The 15,394-nt window shown below is 37.7% G+C and overlaps 1 protein-coding gene across 1 annotated transcript in view; it reads left to right on the forward strand.

Moving 5' to 3' along the window:
• The window catches only part of LOC144056395 (dihydropyridine-sensitive L-type skeletal muscle calcium channel subunit alpha-1-like), a 40,873-nt gene that overhangs the window by 19,158 nt on the left and 6,321 nt on the right, over positions 1–15,394 (forward strand). Inside the window, exons 13-36 of the mRNA XM_077573181.1 lie at positions 95–215; positions 311–425; positions 1,848–1,950; positions 2,045–2,114; positions 2,207–2,339; positions 3,226–3,355; positions 3,465–3,524; positions 3,622–3,728; positions 4,910–4,997; positions 5,097–5,204; positions 5,328–5,380; positions 5,609–5,755; positions 6,706–6,907; positions 7,170–7,328; positions 8,649–8,759; positions 9,328–9,411; positions 9,947–9,994; positions 10,191–10,217; positions 10,309–10,434; positions 10,935–11,000; positions 11,126–11,217; positions 13,519–13,678; positions 13,873–14,000; positions 14,602–14,698. Coding sequence (XP_077429307.1) covers positions 95–215; positions 311–425; positions 1,848–1,950; positions 2,045–2,114; positions 2,207–2,339; positions 3,226–3,355; positions 3,465–3,524; positions 3,622–3,728; positions 4,910–4,997; positions 5,097–5,204; positions 5,328–5,380; positions 5,609–5,755; positions 6,706–6,907; positions 7,170–7,328; positions 8,649–8,759; positions 9,328–9,411; positions 9,947–9,994; positions 10,191–10,217; positions 10,309–10,434; positions 10,935–11,000; positions 11,126–11,217; positions 13,519–13,678; positions 13,873–14,000; positions 14,602–14,698 — 2,535 coding nt within the window. The remainder of the gene's footprint in view (positions 1–94; positions 216–310; positions 426–1,847; positions 1,951–2,044; positions 2,115–2,206; positions 2,340–3,225; positions 3,356–3,464; positions 3,525–3,621; positions 3,729–4,909; positions 4,998–5,096; positions 5,205–5,327; positions 5,381–5,608; positions 5,756–6,705; positions 6,908–7,169; positions 7,329–8,648; positions 8,760–9,327; positions 9,412–9,946; positions 9,995–10,190; positions 10,218–10,308; positions 10,435–10,934; positions 11,001–11,125; positions 11,218–13,518; positions 13,679–13,872; positions 14,001–14,601; positions 14,699–15,394) is intronic.

A 15,394-nucleotide genomic window follows, 5' to 3' on the forward strand; every position in this document is an offset into this window, starting at 1 on the left:
GTTGTCATGGAGATGGAATCCCCTAGTACTGATAAGGGTCATGGCCGCACGCTACTTGCCGTTTCATTGATTTCCACCCCTAACTGTGTTTCAGATTCTTACAGGTGAGGATTGGAATGCTGTCATGTATGATGGTATAATGGCACATGGGGGACCCAGCATGCCTGGAATTCTCGTCAGCATCTACTTCATCATCCTGTTTGTCTGTGGAAATTGTATCCTTTAAATTTGCTTACATGTATCTTATACATAATTATACAGCCAATCATGAATTTACTTTGTTATATTCTTTGACTACAAAATCATTCAGTCATTCTTTTAAATGTCTTCCTGGCCATTGCAGTTGATAATTTGGCTGAGGCTGAGTCTTTAACTTTGGCACAGAAGGAGAAAACAGAGGATCAGAAGCGAAAGAAAGCTCTCAGGTCAATCGACCATAATGCATGCACAATAACTACAAAAGGGAACTGTTCAGCACATTCTTAAATTATTGCCATGACCAAAATTACAGTAAGTGCACAAACAACAAGACCAATGGAAAAATAAATGCTTCATATGTCGCAAAGCTTGACCAATGAGCCACTATTGTAGTATCACAAAGTGATGTACTGTAAAAGCCCTTACTCCAGACATGTTGCTTTGCTAAAACATCAACATGTCAAGTCAAGTTTATTTGTATAGCCCTCATCACAAATAATCCTCAAATAGCTTCGCAAGCCCACAGATGACTATGATTAGCGACATCTACTGATTTCAAACCCCCCAACTATCCATTAATCCATTTTCTATACCTTTTTTACCTGGATGGCTTGTGAGTAACTGGGACCATTCCCAGGCGGGCGGGGTACACCCTGGGCCAAGGCAAATGCAGAGCACAGAAACAAACAACCATTTGCCATCACATTCACACCTATTGTAATTTAGAATCTTAAATTAACGAAATCATGCTTTTGATATGTAAACCCCCCCACAAAAGCACAGAGACAACATGTCAACTCCGGACAGATTTTTGAACTGAGATTCAAATGTTGATCTGCTCTGTCTGTCTGTCTGTCAGATATGTTGATCCTAATGGGATATTAAAGCTAGGAATGTAGGAAACTTAATACAGAGGCGCTTTAAGATCGGAATGAATTGATTTGCGTGATTTCCGATATTATGAGTCATCATTCAGCTGTTTATATATAAATTGAAAGTGTATACTTGAGATACAAGCATTGTAAACTGGCAGTAAACTCAATTCACTTCACAAAAACAGCATTTTGGCAGATAAATCTAGTGAAAGAAAAAAAAAAGAGGCTTCAGATTGTTTTCAACACTCCCAGTTGAAGTTTTCTTTCAAACTACCCCCCCCCCCCCAAAACAAAAACAAAAACAAAAACACTGTTTTTAAAAAACAACAACTTAGTTTAAGTTTATTGGTGTGCTAATGCTAGCGCTCAATAACATCTCTGTGTTGGTTTTACAACCCTTAAGTTTAAACAACTGGTATTACAGCATAAACAATACAGTAACACATGTAAACTGATAAGCAAAAAATACTCACATATTCTTTATGTTTATAAAATAAAATTGACAAAAGACTAATATTGGTGCCATATTTAGGGGTACTGGAGACTGGAACGGATTAATGGCATTTCTATTTCATTGGAGAAAATGATTTGAGATACGAGTGTTTTGTGTTATGAGCGTGGTCATTCAACAAATTGCACTTGTATATGCCACTGTACAGACACGTGATTTCACTCATCATAATTACATTATATGGCATTTGTCTAAGCGTTACAATGCATGTGATGTAAGCAACTAACCAAATTAACTAATCATATTAATCTCCTGATTTATAGAGCCAACTTGCCCAACAAGACTTCTGAAGAAAAAGCTAATCTTGCAAAGAAACTAGCTGAGCAAAGAGCCAAGGGCGTTGAGGGCATCCCCACCACTGCTAGAGTAAGATTATGTATTTTATTTTATTATCAAACTTGAAAATAAAATAAATGTATTTCACTGCTTTGTGCATTTAAACCAAATTCTTAACTTTCAGCTCAAAATTGATGAGTTTGAGTCAAATGTGAATGAAATTAAAGACCCCTTCCCTCCAGCTGACTTTCCTGGTAAATACAATGCTTTCATTTGACATTTTTTGGTCATATCCCCCAAATTCTGAGTAGCACATGCTAATAATCCCTGTCTTCGCGTTGATTAGGTGATGATGAAGAAGAGGACCCCGAGATCCCAGAAAGCCCGAGACCTCGCCCTATGGCTGATCTTCAGTTAAAGGAAGAAGCAGTACCAATGCCAGAAGCCAGTTCATTTTTTATCTTTGGACCACAAAACAAGTATGACGTGTAGATTGCTGTTTTACAGAAATTACAAAAAATATATAATTTTAGACGGTACTTTTACAAATAGGGCTGAACGATAAATTGCATTTGCAATTAAATTGCGGTTAGACAAAACGCGATTACGTAATCGTGAGAAGCTGCGATTTAAATGCATATTGAAACAGAGCAGAAGGAGGGAAAGAGTGGGGAGCAGGAACGTCACTGCTGTAACTAAAGCTTGGCGCCATAAATGCACGTAATTTTGGTGAGGTTTTTTTTGTCACATGACATGAATGTCACATGAATGCCTTCCAGTATTTTTACTCATCATAGGGTTGTTTTGAGCGGCGTTAATTATTATTATTAATCAGTAATAATAATGATGATGATAATTAAGATAATAATGATAATAATAACATTAATATTTATAATACATTGTATTTACAAGTGCCATTCAAGGCCGTCAAGGATGCTAATATTAAAACTATAAAACAATATTATTACAAAATATGCAACATCATAGAAACATTTATACAATGATTAGAGTGGGTAGGCGATCTTTCAGAAATTGGTTATCAGTGAATTTGAAGATAGGGAAATATTCTGAATGGTGCAGGTCTGGTGGCAGAAAGTTTCAAAGCTTTTCGGGGAGATGTAAACAAGAAGTGAATTGATTAAGTTGAGAAAAGTTGTTTCGTGTAGTAAAGTCCACCTTTTGAGGTCCATTTGTAATCCGGTGTGTTCTGTGATCTTTCGTCAGTCCATAATTATTAACTGGGCTCTGCTTAAAGTGCCTACATAGAATATAATTGTTGTGAATACGTGGTTTTTAGAAAAATCTCATTCCATAATATTGAATCTGGAAATTTATCAAAGTCTTTTTTTCCAAACCCCTTTTTAGGTTCCGGAAACTCTGCCATCGCATCATAAATGCAACCACATTCACCAACATCATCCTCCTTTTCATCCTTCTATCATCCGTTTCTTTAGCAGCCGAGGATCCTATAGACCCAATGTCCTTCAGAAACCAGGTGAAGAATACTATGCATGTGCAGTCAATGAAAACCATAGAATTCAAAAAGTTTCATTCACACTTACAGTATAGAATACCATAGAAGTTGCAATTCATGTGAATCTTAGGTGTTGGCGTATGCTGATATAGTCTTCACTTCAGTGTTTACAGCAGAGATCGTACTCAAGGTAAAGACCATCAAAATTCATTATTGTTGATAAAACGTTTGGTTCAAAAGTGTTAAATTGCTCTTTCCCATTATTTGTTGGGCCCATTGCTTTTCAGATGACAACATATGGTGCCTTTCTTCACAAAGGCTCTTTCTGCCGGAACTCATTTAACATTTTGGATTTACTGGTTGTCAGTGTATCCTTGCTCTCAATGGGAATGGAGTAAGTGGATTCCAAAAACTTAAATGACAATGACATGATGGGAAAGGTGGGACCTTCTGACTGTGAAGCTACTAATTACAATGATATATTTCTAGTTATCCATAAAGTGTATTTTGTACACAATGCGATTCACATATTTAAAAATACAACATATAAAAGTTTTTTAAAAATAAAGAACTAAAGACAATTAAAAACAAAGTACAGAAATAAAAGCCAGTGCCCTAAAATTACTAAAAGACTGTACAGTGCGAGATTTTTTTTTCTAAAATGAATGAATTCATAAAAAAATAAAAAAATCTTTAAAAGACCTCAATTATAAGCACGGGGAAGGAGGGGTCAGGGGGTGGGTAGGGGAGCATAGTCTTGCTAAATACATAGTAGATTCCCCCAATCTGATGATAAATGAGTTGAAACTCCACTAGCACAAAACTTTTCCAATATATGTACTCCCAAAATGTCAAAAACATTTATTGTACAATAAAAATTAAGAAAAATCCACTTTTCAAAGATTAATATTTCTAAAAATAGGACACCTAGGCTCATTGTAAGTGCAGATTCTGATAGACGGGGCCAGAGAGAATACATAGATATAGCAATTTCCAGGTGTTTAACATCTGTCCTCCAAGTAGTAGCTGAACCATTTTAGGGCTGTTCCTTTAGTCCCACTCAAGTTTTGAACCTGTTCCAACAGTATATTATGATATACTCTATCAAAAACAGTAATACAGTGATTAAACATTTTATTTTTTTTATTTTTGTTTTTAAAAAGAGATATAATTAGTGTGTCTACTCTAGCATCACGAAGAGCTGTAATGCAGACCTTCAGTCACTACTCTGACTAATGAGAATTTTCACAATGAATCTGCTTATTTTATACCAAATGTTGAAGTGTCTCACTGGGCTTCTCTGAGAAGTCAGAACTCAATCAAGCATAGCATTTATCCACAAAAACAAATTGTTGTCGTCAGTTAACAGGTTAATAGTTATATCTTAAGACGTAAATCTTTATTTTTGTAAAATTGAAAAATGATGGATAACAATAGTAATAATACTTAATAAAATGTATATTTTTTTATTTTCAAGTTGCTCCTACATATCTGTGTATTAACCATTACAGAAACAAAAAGTGATTTGTTAATTAACGTATAAGTAAAGGTTGTTTGATTTTTCAACCTACCTAGATCCAGTGCCATCTCGGTAGTTAAGATTCTAAGGGTGTTGAGGGTACTTCGGCCGCTGAGGGCCATCAATCGAGCGAAGGGTCTCAAGGTATGACATTCACTGTACAGTATATGACTGGATGGCAAAGTTAGTGTTCTGTGTTCATGCGTGTTTGAGGTACTGAGGAATTTGCCGTTTGATTTCCAGCACGTAGTCCAGTGTGTGTTTGTTGCTGTCAAGACCATTGGAAACATTGTGCTGGTTACTATGCTACTTGACTTCATGTTTGCCTGTATTGGAGTTCAGCTTTTCAAGGTAAGCATATTACAGTGAATAATAATAACAATAATTCTTTAACTGTAGTTTTACGTGATTCACTGTATGTCAAAACCATAGACAGTATTGGTCAGTTTGATCATTTGTCCACTACTTTACCAGGGAAAGTTCTATTCCTGTACTGACCCAGACAAAATGACTGAAGAGGAATGCAAGTAAGCACAATGATGTTTGAAATACATAAGAAACGATATAAAGATAAACAATGGTGAAGTGAGATTTGCTTACTAAACAGAAGCATAACCCATCGATGCTTTGACATGCTATGAATGGTTGTCATAGAATAATTTCTCCACAGTTCAAAATACTGTATGTGTTTAGAATAGTACTGCTGATTGTTTATTTCATTTAACTGTCTCTTTCCCTTTAACTTTGTTACTCAGAGGTTGGTATATAAAGTATCAGGAAGGAGCACTTCATGAGATGGAGGACCGCAAGAGGGAATGGACCAACTCAGAACTAAACTTTGATAACATCTTCAATGGCATGCTGGCACTCTTCACCATTTCTACATTTGAAGGATGGCCAAAGTGAGTCATGATCATAATCGGACAAGACTATGTTTAACATGAATAAACAAATTTACTGATACACACAAAATACAGAAATAGTGGATCAAAATTATTCATCATTGACAGGCCTTGAAGTAATAGTTGTTCTTGATTGAAGGAGTGCAGGAGCTCTTTCTGAAACTCTTGGGCTAAGCAGGAGTGGCTTGACTTGCTGGCTCAAGCCACTTTCCCTTATTTGCCACTTAAATAAACCAACATGCATTTTCACAGTGCAGAACTACACACAATAGACTTGAAGACCACCGCTTACTGCTTGCTATGCTGGCTGAAATGTTGCCTCCTTCTTACTAAACATTATTTAAACCACCATCCATCCATTAAGTCAGTCAGTTGCAGGGCACATATTGTATGCAGACGGACAACCATTTACATTCACTGAGTCATTGAGTGGGAAATGAACCCATGCTGCCTGCACCAAAGTCAGGAGAATGTGCCGATATACCATCAGAGACATCTTAACCTTCACCTCCGTTTTTGTTTACAAAAAAATGACACGTCTTCTAACTTGAGAAAATTTCATTCAGAGAGGTGCCAGCGCCAAGATTGCGCTACGCTCCCTGCACCAACAGTTAGACATGGTCTACTTTCAGTCACCAAGTTTAAGATACCTCATTGGCATGGTGGACTGTTCAGCATGGCGCAAAGCGATGCTTATGTAGGCAGAAAGATGAGGATACGCCAGATTTTAAGGTCAAACGTAGCTGTGGTGTCTATGAATATAAGGCCCAGGCAATTGTATGGGTAGTTTGTTTGTCAATATTAACACAATATTGAGTTGAAATGCACATGGTTGGGAGTTTCTCACCACTTAAATAAACCAACATAGTTTTCTCTCTTTGTATGTACTAGTATGTGTGTTTGTTTGTGTGTGTTTGTGTCTGCATTTTATTTTGCTTGTTTTCATTCAGGATCCTTCACAAAGCCATTGATTCAAATGTAGAGGATAAAGGACCAGTGTACAACAACCGAGTGGCCATCTCAATTTTCTTTATCATCTACCTCATCCTTATTGCCTTTTTCATGATGAATATATTTGTGGGTTTCGTCATCGTTACCTTCCAGGAACAAGGAGAGCAAGAGTACAAGAACTGTGAGCTGGACAAAAATCAGGTATGTTTAGCACATTAAAGTGTCACAAAATTAAATTTGTACTTCCAAATTGAGGTTTGAACTGATTTTTTTTTATAGCACAGAAATGAAATTGTTTTTATGTGATGTTTTAACATTTATTATATTTTAAACAGCAGCTTGTTTTAGGTATGTATAATTGTTAGAGGCTTAAAATAGGCTGTAAAATAATGCCAGGCAGTGAACTTATTAATTATGTTTATGTGAATTATGAATTTGTCCTGATCTTCTTCAAATTCTCCAGCGCCAATGTGTGCAGTATGCTCTGAAGGCCCGACCACTACGGTGTTATATTCCCAAGAACCCTTACCAATATCAAGTGTGGTACATCGTCACCTCCTGCTACTTTGAATACCTTATGTTTCTTCTTATAATGCTCAACACCATGTGTCTAGGAATGCAGGTATGTAAACAACACACATCATAGATTTGCAAACATGTTCCATTCATATTTCTGCATTACTCCTATTGTATACGCCTTTTGCCGAAAAGCGTGAAAGTTTGGCAAGCTTTATGCAAGGGCCATTTACATTGGTCAGATTTCAATGACAGTGAGACCTGGAAGGGTGCGGTCGGGAGGACCCCCACTCCCATCGAAGGTGGGGTACACGAGTCAGAGTGGACACTGGTCTTTGTTTCATTGCCGAGGCGACCAACCAGTGCTGTGGCCGTAAGGCGTTTGGTGCCTATTGTGGCGGAAACTCCCGAACCTGTTGGTTTTTTGCCAAAAAGGTTAGTGGGACTCCGGAGGCAGCTCATGGGTACACACACAAAACTTTGGCGGAGCCATGTTCAGTGAGGTCCTGAGGAATGACTTCCAGCTGGCTTCTGGAAATTCTGATCCACTATCCAGCGTCCCAGAACGGGGAAACAGTTTACCACTGTGTATGACCTTGGGACATTGTCAATCAGAGGAGAGAATACTTCAAAGATCCCCTCAACACCGACATGCTTTCCCATGAGGAAGCAGAGTCTTGGGTCTATGAGGCAGGCTTTCCTCCTAAAGCTCCTCGGTGCCAAGGCCCTGGGAGTGGATGAGATCCACCCAGAGCTCCTTTTGTCCCTGGTATGGTCTATTCAGGGGTGCTAAAAAGGATGGTCCATCTGGAAGTTGAGAGAGCAGCAGTGTGGATGTTGTCCTGGCCGCAGTACAGTGGACAAGCTCGACATCCTCAACGGGGTCAGACTGCATTGGACGTCACTCAACTAGTCTACATGTGCTTTGTGGACAGGAGTTCGAGTATGTGGTACCAGACACCTTAGTACGGGCTTTTTGATTCCTGTATGACTGATGAGTTTGGTCTGCATTGCCGGCAGTAAGTTTGGATTTGTTTCCAATGAGGGTTGCACATTGCCAAGGCTGCCTTTTGTCACCGATTCTGTTCATAACCTTTTTGGATAGAATTTCTAGTCACAGCTAAAGAGTTACGGGGTCAGGTTTGGTGACCACAGTGTTACGTCTCTGTTTTTATCTTGGTGACAGGGAAGTCTATTGAAGTGAGATGAGGAGTTTCTTTTAAATTTGCTGTACTTTATTGGAAAATACAATCCTCGTCAAAAGGGCTCATCAATTACTTGTGGATTTTTGCTCTTTGCAGAACAACTTGGTTTCTTTCCCTCGCAAATAGCTGAGATTCATTGTACTGTATGAGAGCAAATAATTGTTATTCACCCCACACCTTAACTCCTCTTGACAGTTCTATGTTTGTACTTTGACCCACAGCACTGTGACCAGTCAAAACATGTTACAGACCTATCTGACATGCTGAATGTCATTTTTACTGTGCTGTTCACTGTGGAGATGATCCTGAAACTGATGGCCTTCAAAGCTAAGGTTAGTACAAATCAATGACATTGCACATCACAAGGGATATTGTATCGATGATTTGGCAGCAACTCTACGCACGTCACAATAAGCAGCAGTGAGGAAGATATAATTAGTGAACAATTATTAAAAAAAAGAGGCTTGACATTGTGTATTGCCACACAGAGTTCAAGTTTATTGTCAAACTAAACATAAAAAAGAGAGAATTACACCATCTTTATTCATAGACATAACATATATTCCTTACAGTATATTTCTTATTAATATTATTAGTGGCGTACTAATAAGAGAGAAGAGTTGAGACGTCGAGGCTTTCAAGGAGCGGCACGGTCTGATTATTATTATTATTATTTTTTTAAATAAAGTACAATATTATGTTGTACTATTTTTCTTCATCAGAATAGATCAACATGTTTTGTTGTTGTTGTTTTTTTGGGGTGGGGTGCAGATTAATGGCATTTCCATTCATTACAATGGGTAAAGACGATTTGAGATATGAGTGTTTTTAATTAAAATACATTAAACTCATATTTTACTCGCCATTCACTGATCATCCAACATTTTGGTTTTCTCACAGGGTTACTTTGGAGACCCCTGGAATGTTTTTGACTTTGTCATCGTCATTGGAAGTGTTGTGGATGTGACTCTGAGTGAAATTGATGTGAGTATTACCCATTTTTTTAATGAATATTATGGTTTGTCACTTACTTCATTACAAAATTATTATAATTCTACTGTTTGTAAAACAGTATTATACAGAGCTGGGCATTTCTGTCAATCATCAATTGCCGTCAATAACGATGCCCACCTCTCACCAAGTGCTACCAAATTTTTGGTAAATGCTTTATGACGCGAAGCTTCACAAAAATGCACGGAATGAGAAGGCCTGTCTGTACTTACCTCAATCGACGTACGTAAACCTGCTTCAGTCGGTGCTCAGTCCGTGTCTTTTTTTCCGTGGTTTAGCGTCATTGTGTACTCGTCATCGTCATTGACGATTGAAGGGAGTGCTCACCTCTATATAAAGGTATTAATGTTGAACTAAAATGGAAAAATGTTTGCCTATATTATCTATTTTATTTATCATCAAGTAGTTTTGTTCTGGTACAAAATAGAAATGACCGACTGAATCTCCAAACTATTTTTACTGTAATGATATTTCTTGATAATCAACCCTACCCTTTTTTTTTTTACAGCAAGCACTGGTGTCCTCTGGAGGGCTTTACTGTCTCCATGGCTGTGATGTAAATATATTAATAAATGCATTGTGATTGCATATAGACTGTTGAACTCACACATTATATATTATTATGTTTAAAAATCAGTATATTGTACAGCAAAAACTTTTATGGCTTGTGTACCCCCAAATGTTTCTGTCATGTTGATAAAACAATAAATAATAACCGAACCCCCCCACCCTCTTTTTTGTTGATGTTGCAGGAAGTGGATCCAATGCAAGCGATTGCGGTGAGTTTGAATCCAATTTAGTTCGGACTGATGAGTGTGGTTGACTGTTGTGTTCCTATAGTTAATATCCTTACTCTTTCCCTCTGTATAGTCAAAGGAGAATATGAGTGTGTCAATCACATTCTTCAGATTGTTTCGTGTTATGCGTCTGGTGAAACTTTTGAATCGCTCTGAAGGAATAAGGAATCTGCTATGGACCTTCATAAAATCCCTTCAGGTCAGTTTAACCCTGCTGATAATGTTAAGCCCCGAAAAACAAAAACATTTTTGTATTAGTTGATTTCTGAGTTTTATAAACTATTTAAAGAAACCAAGAAGGTAAAATGACATGTGGATAAAATAATGAGAACCACTTTTAAGCTCTTAATAAAAAAGCTCCTCTGAATAATTAGAAAATATCGTGTTGTGTAGGATTCTTCAATGCACAAACAAGGTACACATATCTGCATAATGTTTTAACATGATATAGTAACTCATCAAATTCATTTAGCATTCAACTTCAATGTTTACATTTATAAACAAGGGGACTAATGAATATTGAGGATTAAATAGTTCTACTAACATAAAGAGGGCTCTATTTTTCTGGATTGTGGCAAGAGACCGCAATACCTGGGGAAAACCCACATAATCACGGGGAGAACAACATGAAAACTAATGTGCTGAATTTAATCCGTACCGTCTTTGCTTTTTTTGTTGTTGTTGTTCCCTTTGTTGCAGGCTCTTCCCTACGTGGCCCTGCTTATTCTAATGCTGTTCTTTATATATGCTGTTGTTGGAATGCAGGTATGTATAAAGATATCTTGCACATTATACACCTTATACAGTATATTATATACAATACAAGAAACAAACAAACACTTTTTCAGAAACGGAAGACGGTTCTCACTTAAATGGCATTTTCTCTCCAGATTTTTGGTAAAATTGCTTTGGTTGATGGTACATACATCAACAGGAACAACAACTTCCAGACATTTCCACAGGCTGTGCTGCTGTTATTCAGGTTAGTAGAAGTTGGAAAACAATTCAGTTTGGAATGTTGAAGAAGAGCTCCATATGTACAGTATTATTGTGAATTACAATTAAGAATAAACACTAACTCAATTTGAGTGAAAGACGAGGAATGAACTCAACTCCATTGTGTATGCAATGTGAAATGTAAACGATGCACAAACGCAGGTTGAAACGGGCATTTGAACCTCTCTGCTTAGGCTTCTGCCTGGTGATTCGACCCTAGATAGAAGAATTTAAAACAATAATGTAGCTAAATCTGAGAGAAACCCAAATACAGGCTGCATGAACAAGGCATGTATACAGCTGCTGTGGTCAAAGTGACACCCTAGTAATCGAGCTTAATCTACTGTATTTACTTACAGTTGCGTTTTATAATTTTCTCACCCTGACCTTTTTTTTCTTGCTGGAGTTCAAAGTGTAAGAGACATGAGAAAAAGTCACCCTGAAAGCATTTTAAAGAACAAGTACAAGTACAAATAATATGATTCCAATAATTACTTTGGTAAAAACGTAATGAAAAGGCATCGTAATTAAAAAAAATATATTTTCATAAATTTCGCAAGCCGTGACAGCTCACAGCCGACGCACCCTTTTTTGACCCTGTGTGTGTGTTTGTGAGACGTCATTGGACTAAGGGGTCGTCTTCACTCTTGACTCTGAAGTTGGACTGGCACAAAAAAATTGGGCCCTCGCATTTTGATTTAAGCCCACCGGCCCGGTTTAGCCCAGCCCGACTCCTGCCTAACATGCAGTTCTGCCACGTTTGCGATCTATATTCTAATTGGATTACTGAACTAGTTCCTCTATATTGTGGGTCAGTCTCTTGGGGCAAAATGTAGGATAATAATAATAAAAAATAAATAAAAAATAATAATAATCTGCCCCTGTATGCCAGATGTCCAGCCCTGGTTGGCGATGACAAGCTGTAAGTAAATTGGTCGCAGATTTTTTATTGTTTAATTAAAGCAGTCTCACAGTACACAAATGCCAAAGACATATAGTAGTGTTTAATGCAGAAAAGTCACACAAAACATGCCTCCCAATCTGATTGATCTTGCAAGACATATTACAGATTCCGATGATGTAATACTGACAGCTAGTTTAAATTGAAATGTAGTGACACAAGTGAGGAGTGAGCTTTACCATCTTCAGAGCTGCCAAGTGTTATGGATTGTATTTGCTCTGTTATTGGAATTACCGGTGCTCCAGTGACGTAATGCGTCACCGCTCATCAGAGGCGTAAATATCGACAGTGCAGCCAGCGTGACACACTGTGGTCCAGAGACAGCGTAGGGGCCCATGAAAAGAAGAAAGAAAGAAAAAAAAAAAACGTCCAGAGCTTCATTCAACATTCAAAACTAACGCTGCTCATTCATTAGCAGCAAAGCTAGCTGGTAGTAGTGGACGAGCCCTTGTGGCTAACGTGTTGATGCTAACCCCAATTGCTGCTATTCATATCAAAATTGCGGAAGAGAAGGAAAGTGAGGAGCTATGAGAAATTTGAGTGAGACTTACAGCAACCAAGCATTTATTCCGCCAACAAAGTGCCATAGCAAATTATTTGCTGCTGAGATCGAAATAAAGCCCCAGTTGAATAAGCACTATGATGTGCTATGTCTCGTTCATTCATCTTCCTGTCAGTGACGCTATTAAAGTCACAGGACTGAGAAGTTACTGGTTATAAGTAGTCGACTTGTCTGTGTTTGTATGTTAACATAGTTGTTATTTGTTCATTTTTATTTTCTGAATGGCTTTCAATCGGTAGCAGATTCCGTTTCATATGTCCTCTTCTCATCTTTAAAAACGCATTTCTGAGGAACCGAAACAGGTTTACACCATTTTCTCGTCACTTTGAAGAAAAGCCAGCAACCCGACGACATAATCCAAATGAATCAAAACATTGAAATAAATCAGAAAAAACACATGGCCACATACACAGCTAGGAATAAAACAATGTGGCTTAATGTGGTCGCAGCTGAGAGTCCCGTTGGAATTTCGGTGCGTAATTCAAAAACCATGAAATACTTGGTTAATATGTATTGATGAAAGGTACTATTCATTGCGAAATGTATATTATAGTGTTTAATACAACATATTAAAATTTGTACAAATCGCGTCCTATTAACTTCTAAGTACTTGCTGAATTGGTATCACCTTTTGAAATGATACAATAAAGTAGCCAAAGACATTGCAATGTGAATAAAAAGTAATAATCTAACCATGTCTCCTGAAATGAGCCGTTTCTGTTATTATATATTATATTGGAGATGATAGCATTTTTACTTTGCAGATGCGCAACAGGGGAAGCATGGCATGAAGTGATGCTCGCAAGTATGTATGGAAAGAAATGTGACGCCAAATCAGATTTTCTACCTGGAGAAGAGTTCACCTGTGGAGCCAACTTTGCCATCATTTACTTTATGAGTTTCTACATGCTTTGTGCATTTCTGGTGAGTTGGTGGGGGGAAACAATCACCTAATCACACATGATTCAGCCATGATGTCTGTGTACAAGGTATGACTTTGCTTATAGCTCACTCACATAGAGATGCCTTTTTTTTTTTTTCATCAATGAAATGTCAATTTATCTTGACATTGCTTTAGCCAATAGCTCTAATGGCAACATTGCCCATATCATTAACAGATTATAAACCTGTTTGTTGCTGTCATTATGGATAACTTCGACTATCTGACCCGTGACTGGTCAATTCTGGGCCCTCAACACTTGGATGAGTTCAAGAAAATATGGGCAGAATATGATCCAGAGGCCACGTAAGTTTGCTTGTCCTTGCTTACTAATAAATATGATTAAAAAAGTAATGTACACATAAATAAACAGTAGATGCTTTTTTTTACACAATGCTTTCAGATAATAGATTGAACATATTTTTCACCATACCCTTGTGCTCTATACCAGCAAGAATTGGCAATAGCATCCATTAAACTGGTCACCAACCGAAAAAAAGCCACAAAAGACTTACAGGGCAATCTAAAGAAAAACAAAAATACATATCTTGTAGTGTTTTTGCATGTTTGCAGTTTTAGAAAAGAAATATGTTGTATTTCATTCAATGTTGGTGGAGTGTTTGGAGCATCCACCTCGTAGTTGGTGTTCGGGGTTTGAATCCTGTCTGTGGCCTTCCTGTAAGAAGTTTGTTTGTTTTCTTTGTGCTTGCAAGCTTCCCACGTTTCATAAACGTGCACGTTAGGTCATTTGAAGACATTAAATTAGTGTGAACATGGATGTAGATGCTTGTTTGCTGTGCCCTGTGATTGGCCGGGACTAATTCAGTGTTAAGAAGTATAATAGATGGATTGATGGATAGATTGATTCACATTTTAACTTGTCCTTGTATTCTTTTTTTCCCCCTAGGGGGCGTATTAAGCATCTGGATGTAGTGACACTTCTACGGCGAATACCCCCGCCTTTGGGTTTTGGCAAGTTTTGTCCTCATCGTATTGCCTGCAAGGTACAAACATTGAACAAGCAGACACAAACGTCACCCGTAATGTAGTGTCACATGGAAATACTCAGTTCAATCAAGTCTTTTATTTGTCAAAATAGCAAGTCCGTACTTGTCACTTGTCACTGTGGTTCACTACACTTGCTCTGGGTACGGTGTGAACACACGCAAACACTCATGCACAATTTTTTTTGTCAATGATTAGCTTACCTTCATGAGTCCACTATAGTGTCCTGTGATTGACTTGCGACCAGTCCAGTGTCTGAGTCTAGCTACTCACCCAGGCTGTGATAGGCTGCAGCAAACCCACAACCCCAATGAGGAGAAGCACTATAGAAAATTAGAGGGGTCAGATGTACTTGATTTTTAATTAGAGCAATCAAACGATTATTAACTCTTTGACTGCCAGACGTTTTCAGAAACGGGATGTCGCCAGTGCCAGCCGATTTAAGCATTTTGACTGATCTTTCAAGGTCCTCAGAAAATGTTGTGTTTGGACTATGGAAACACACATACTACCAAATGAAAGATTGAACTCTCATCTTTTATCAGAAAAAAAAGTTTGTTTCTACCTTGTTCCGTTCTTCAGTAATCAACAATAGAAAATGGTTAGTTTCACCGAAATGCTCTGTTTTGAAACAAAAAGCGGAGAAAAAGAGCTTTTTGTGAAACGATATTATTTCATGCACTCTAGTGAATTGT

Source organism: Vanacampus margaritifer, chromosome 8 (genome assembly GCF_051991255.1).
Source record: "Vanacampus margaritifer isolate UIUO_Vmar chromosome 8, RoL_Vmar_1.0, whole genome shotgun sequence".
In the NCBI taxonomy this organism is placed as follows: Eukaryota; Metazoa; Chordata; class Actinopteri; order Syngnathiformes; family Syngnathidae; genus Vanacampus; species Vanacampus margaritifer.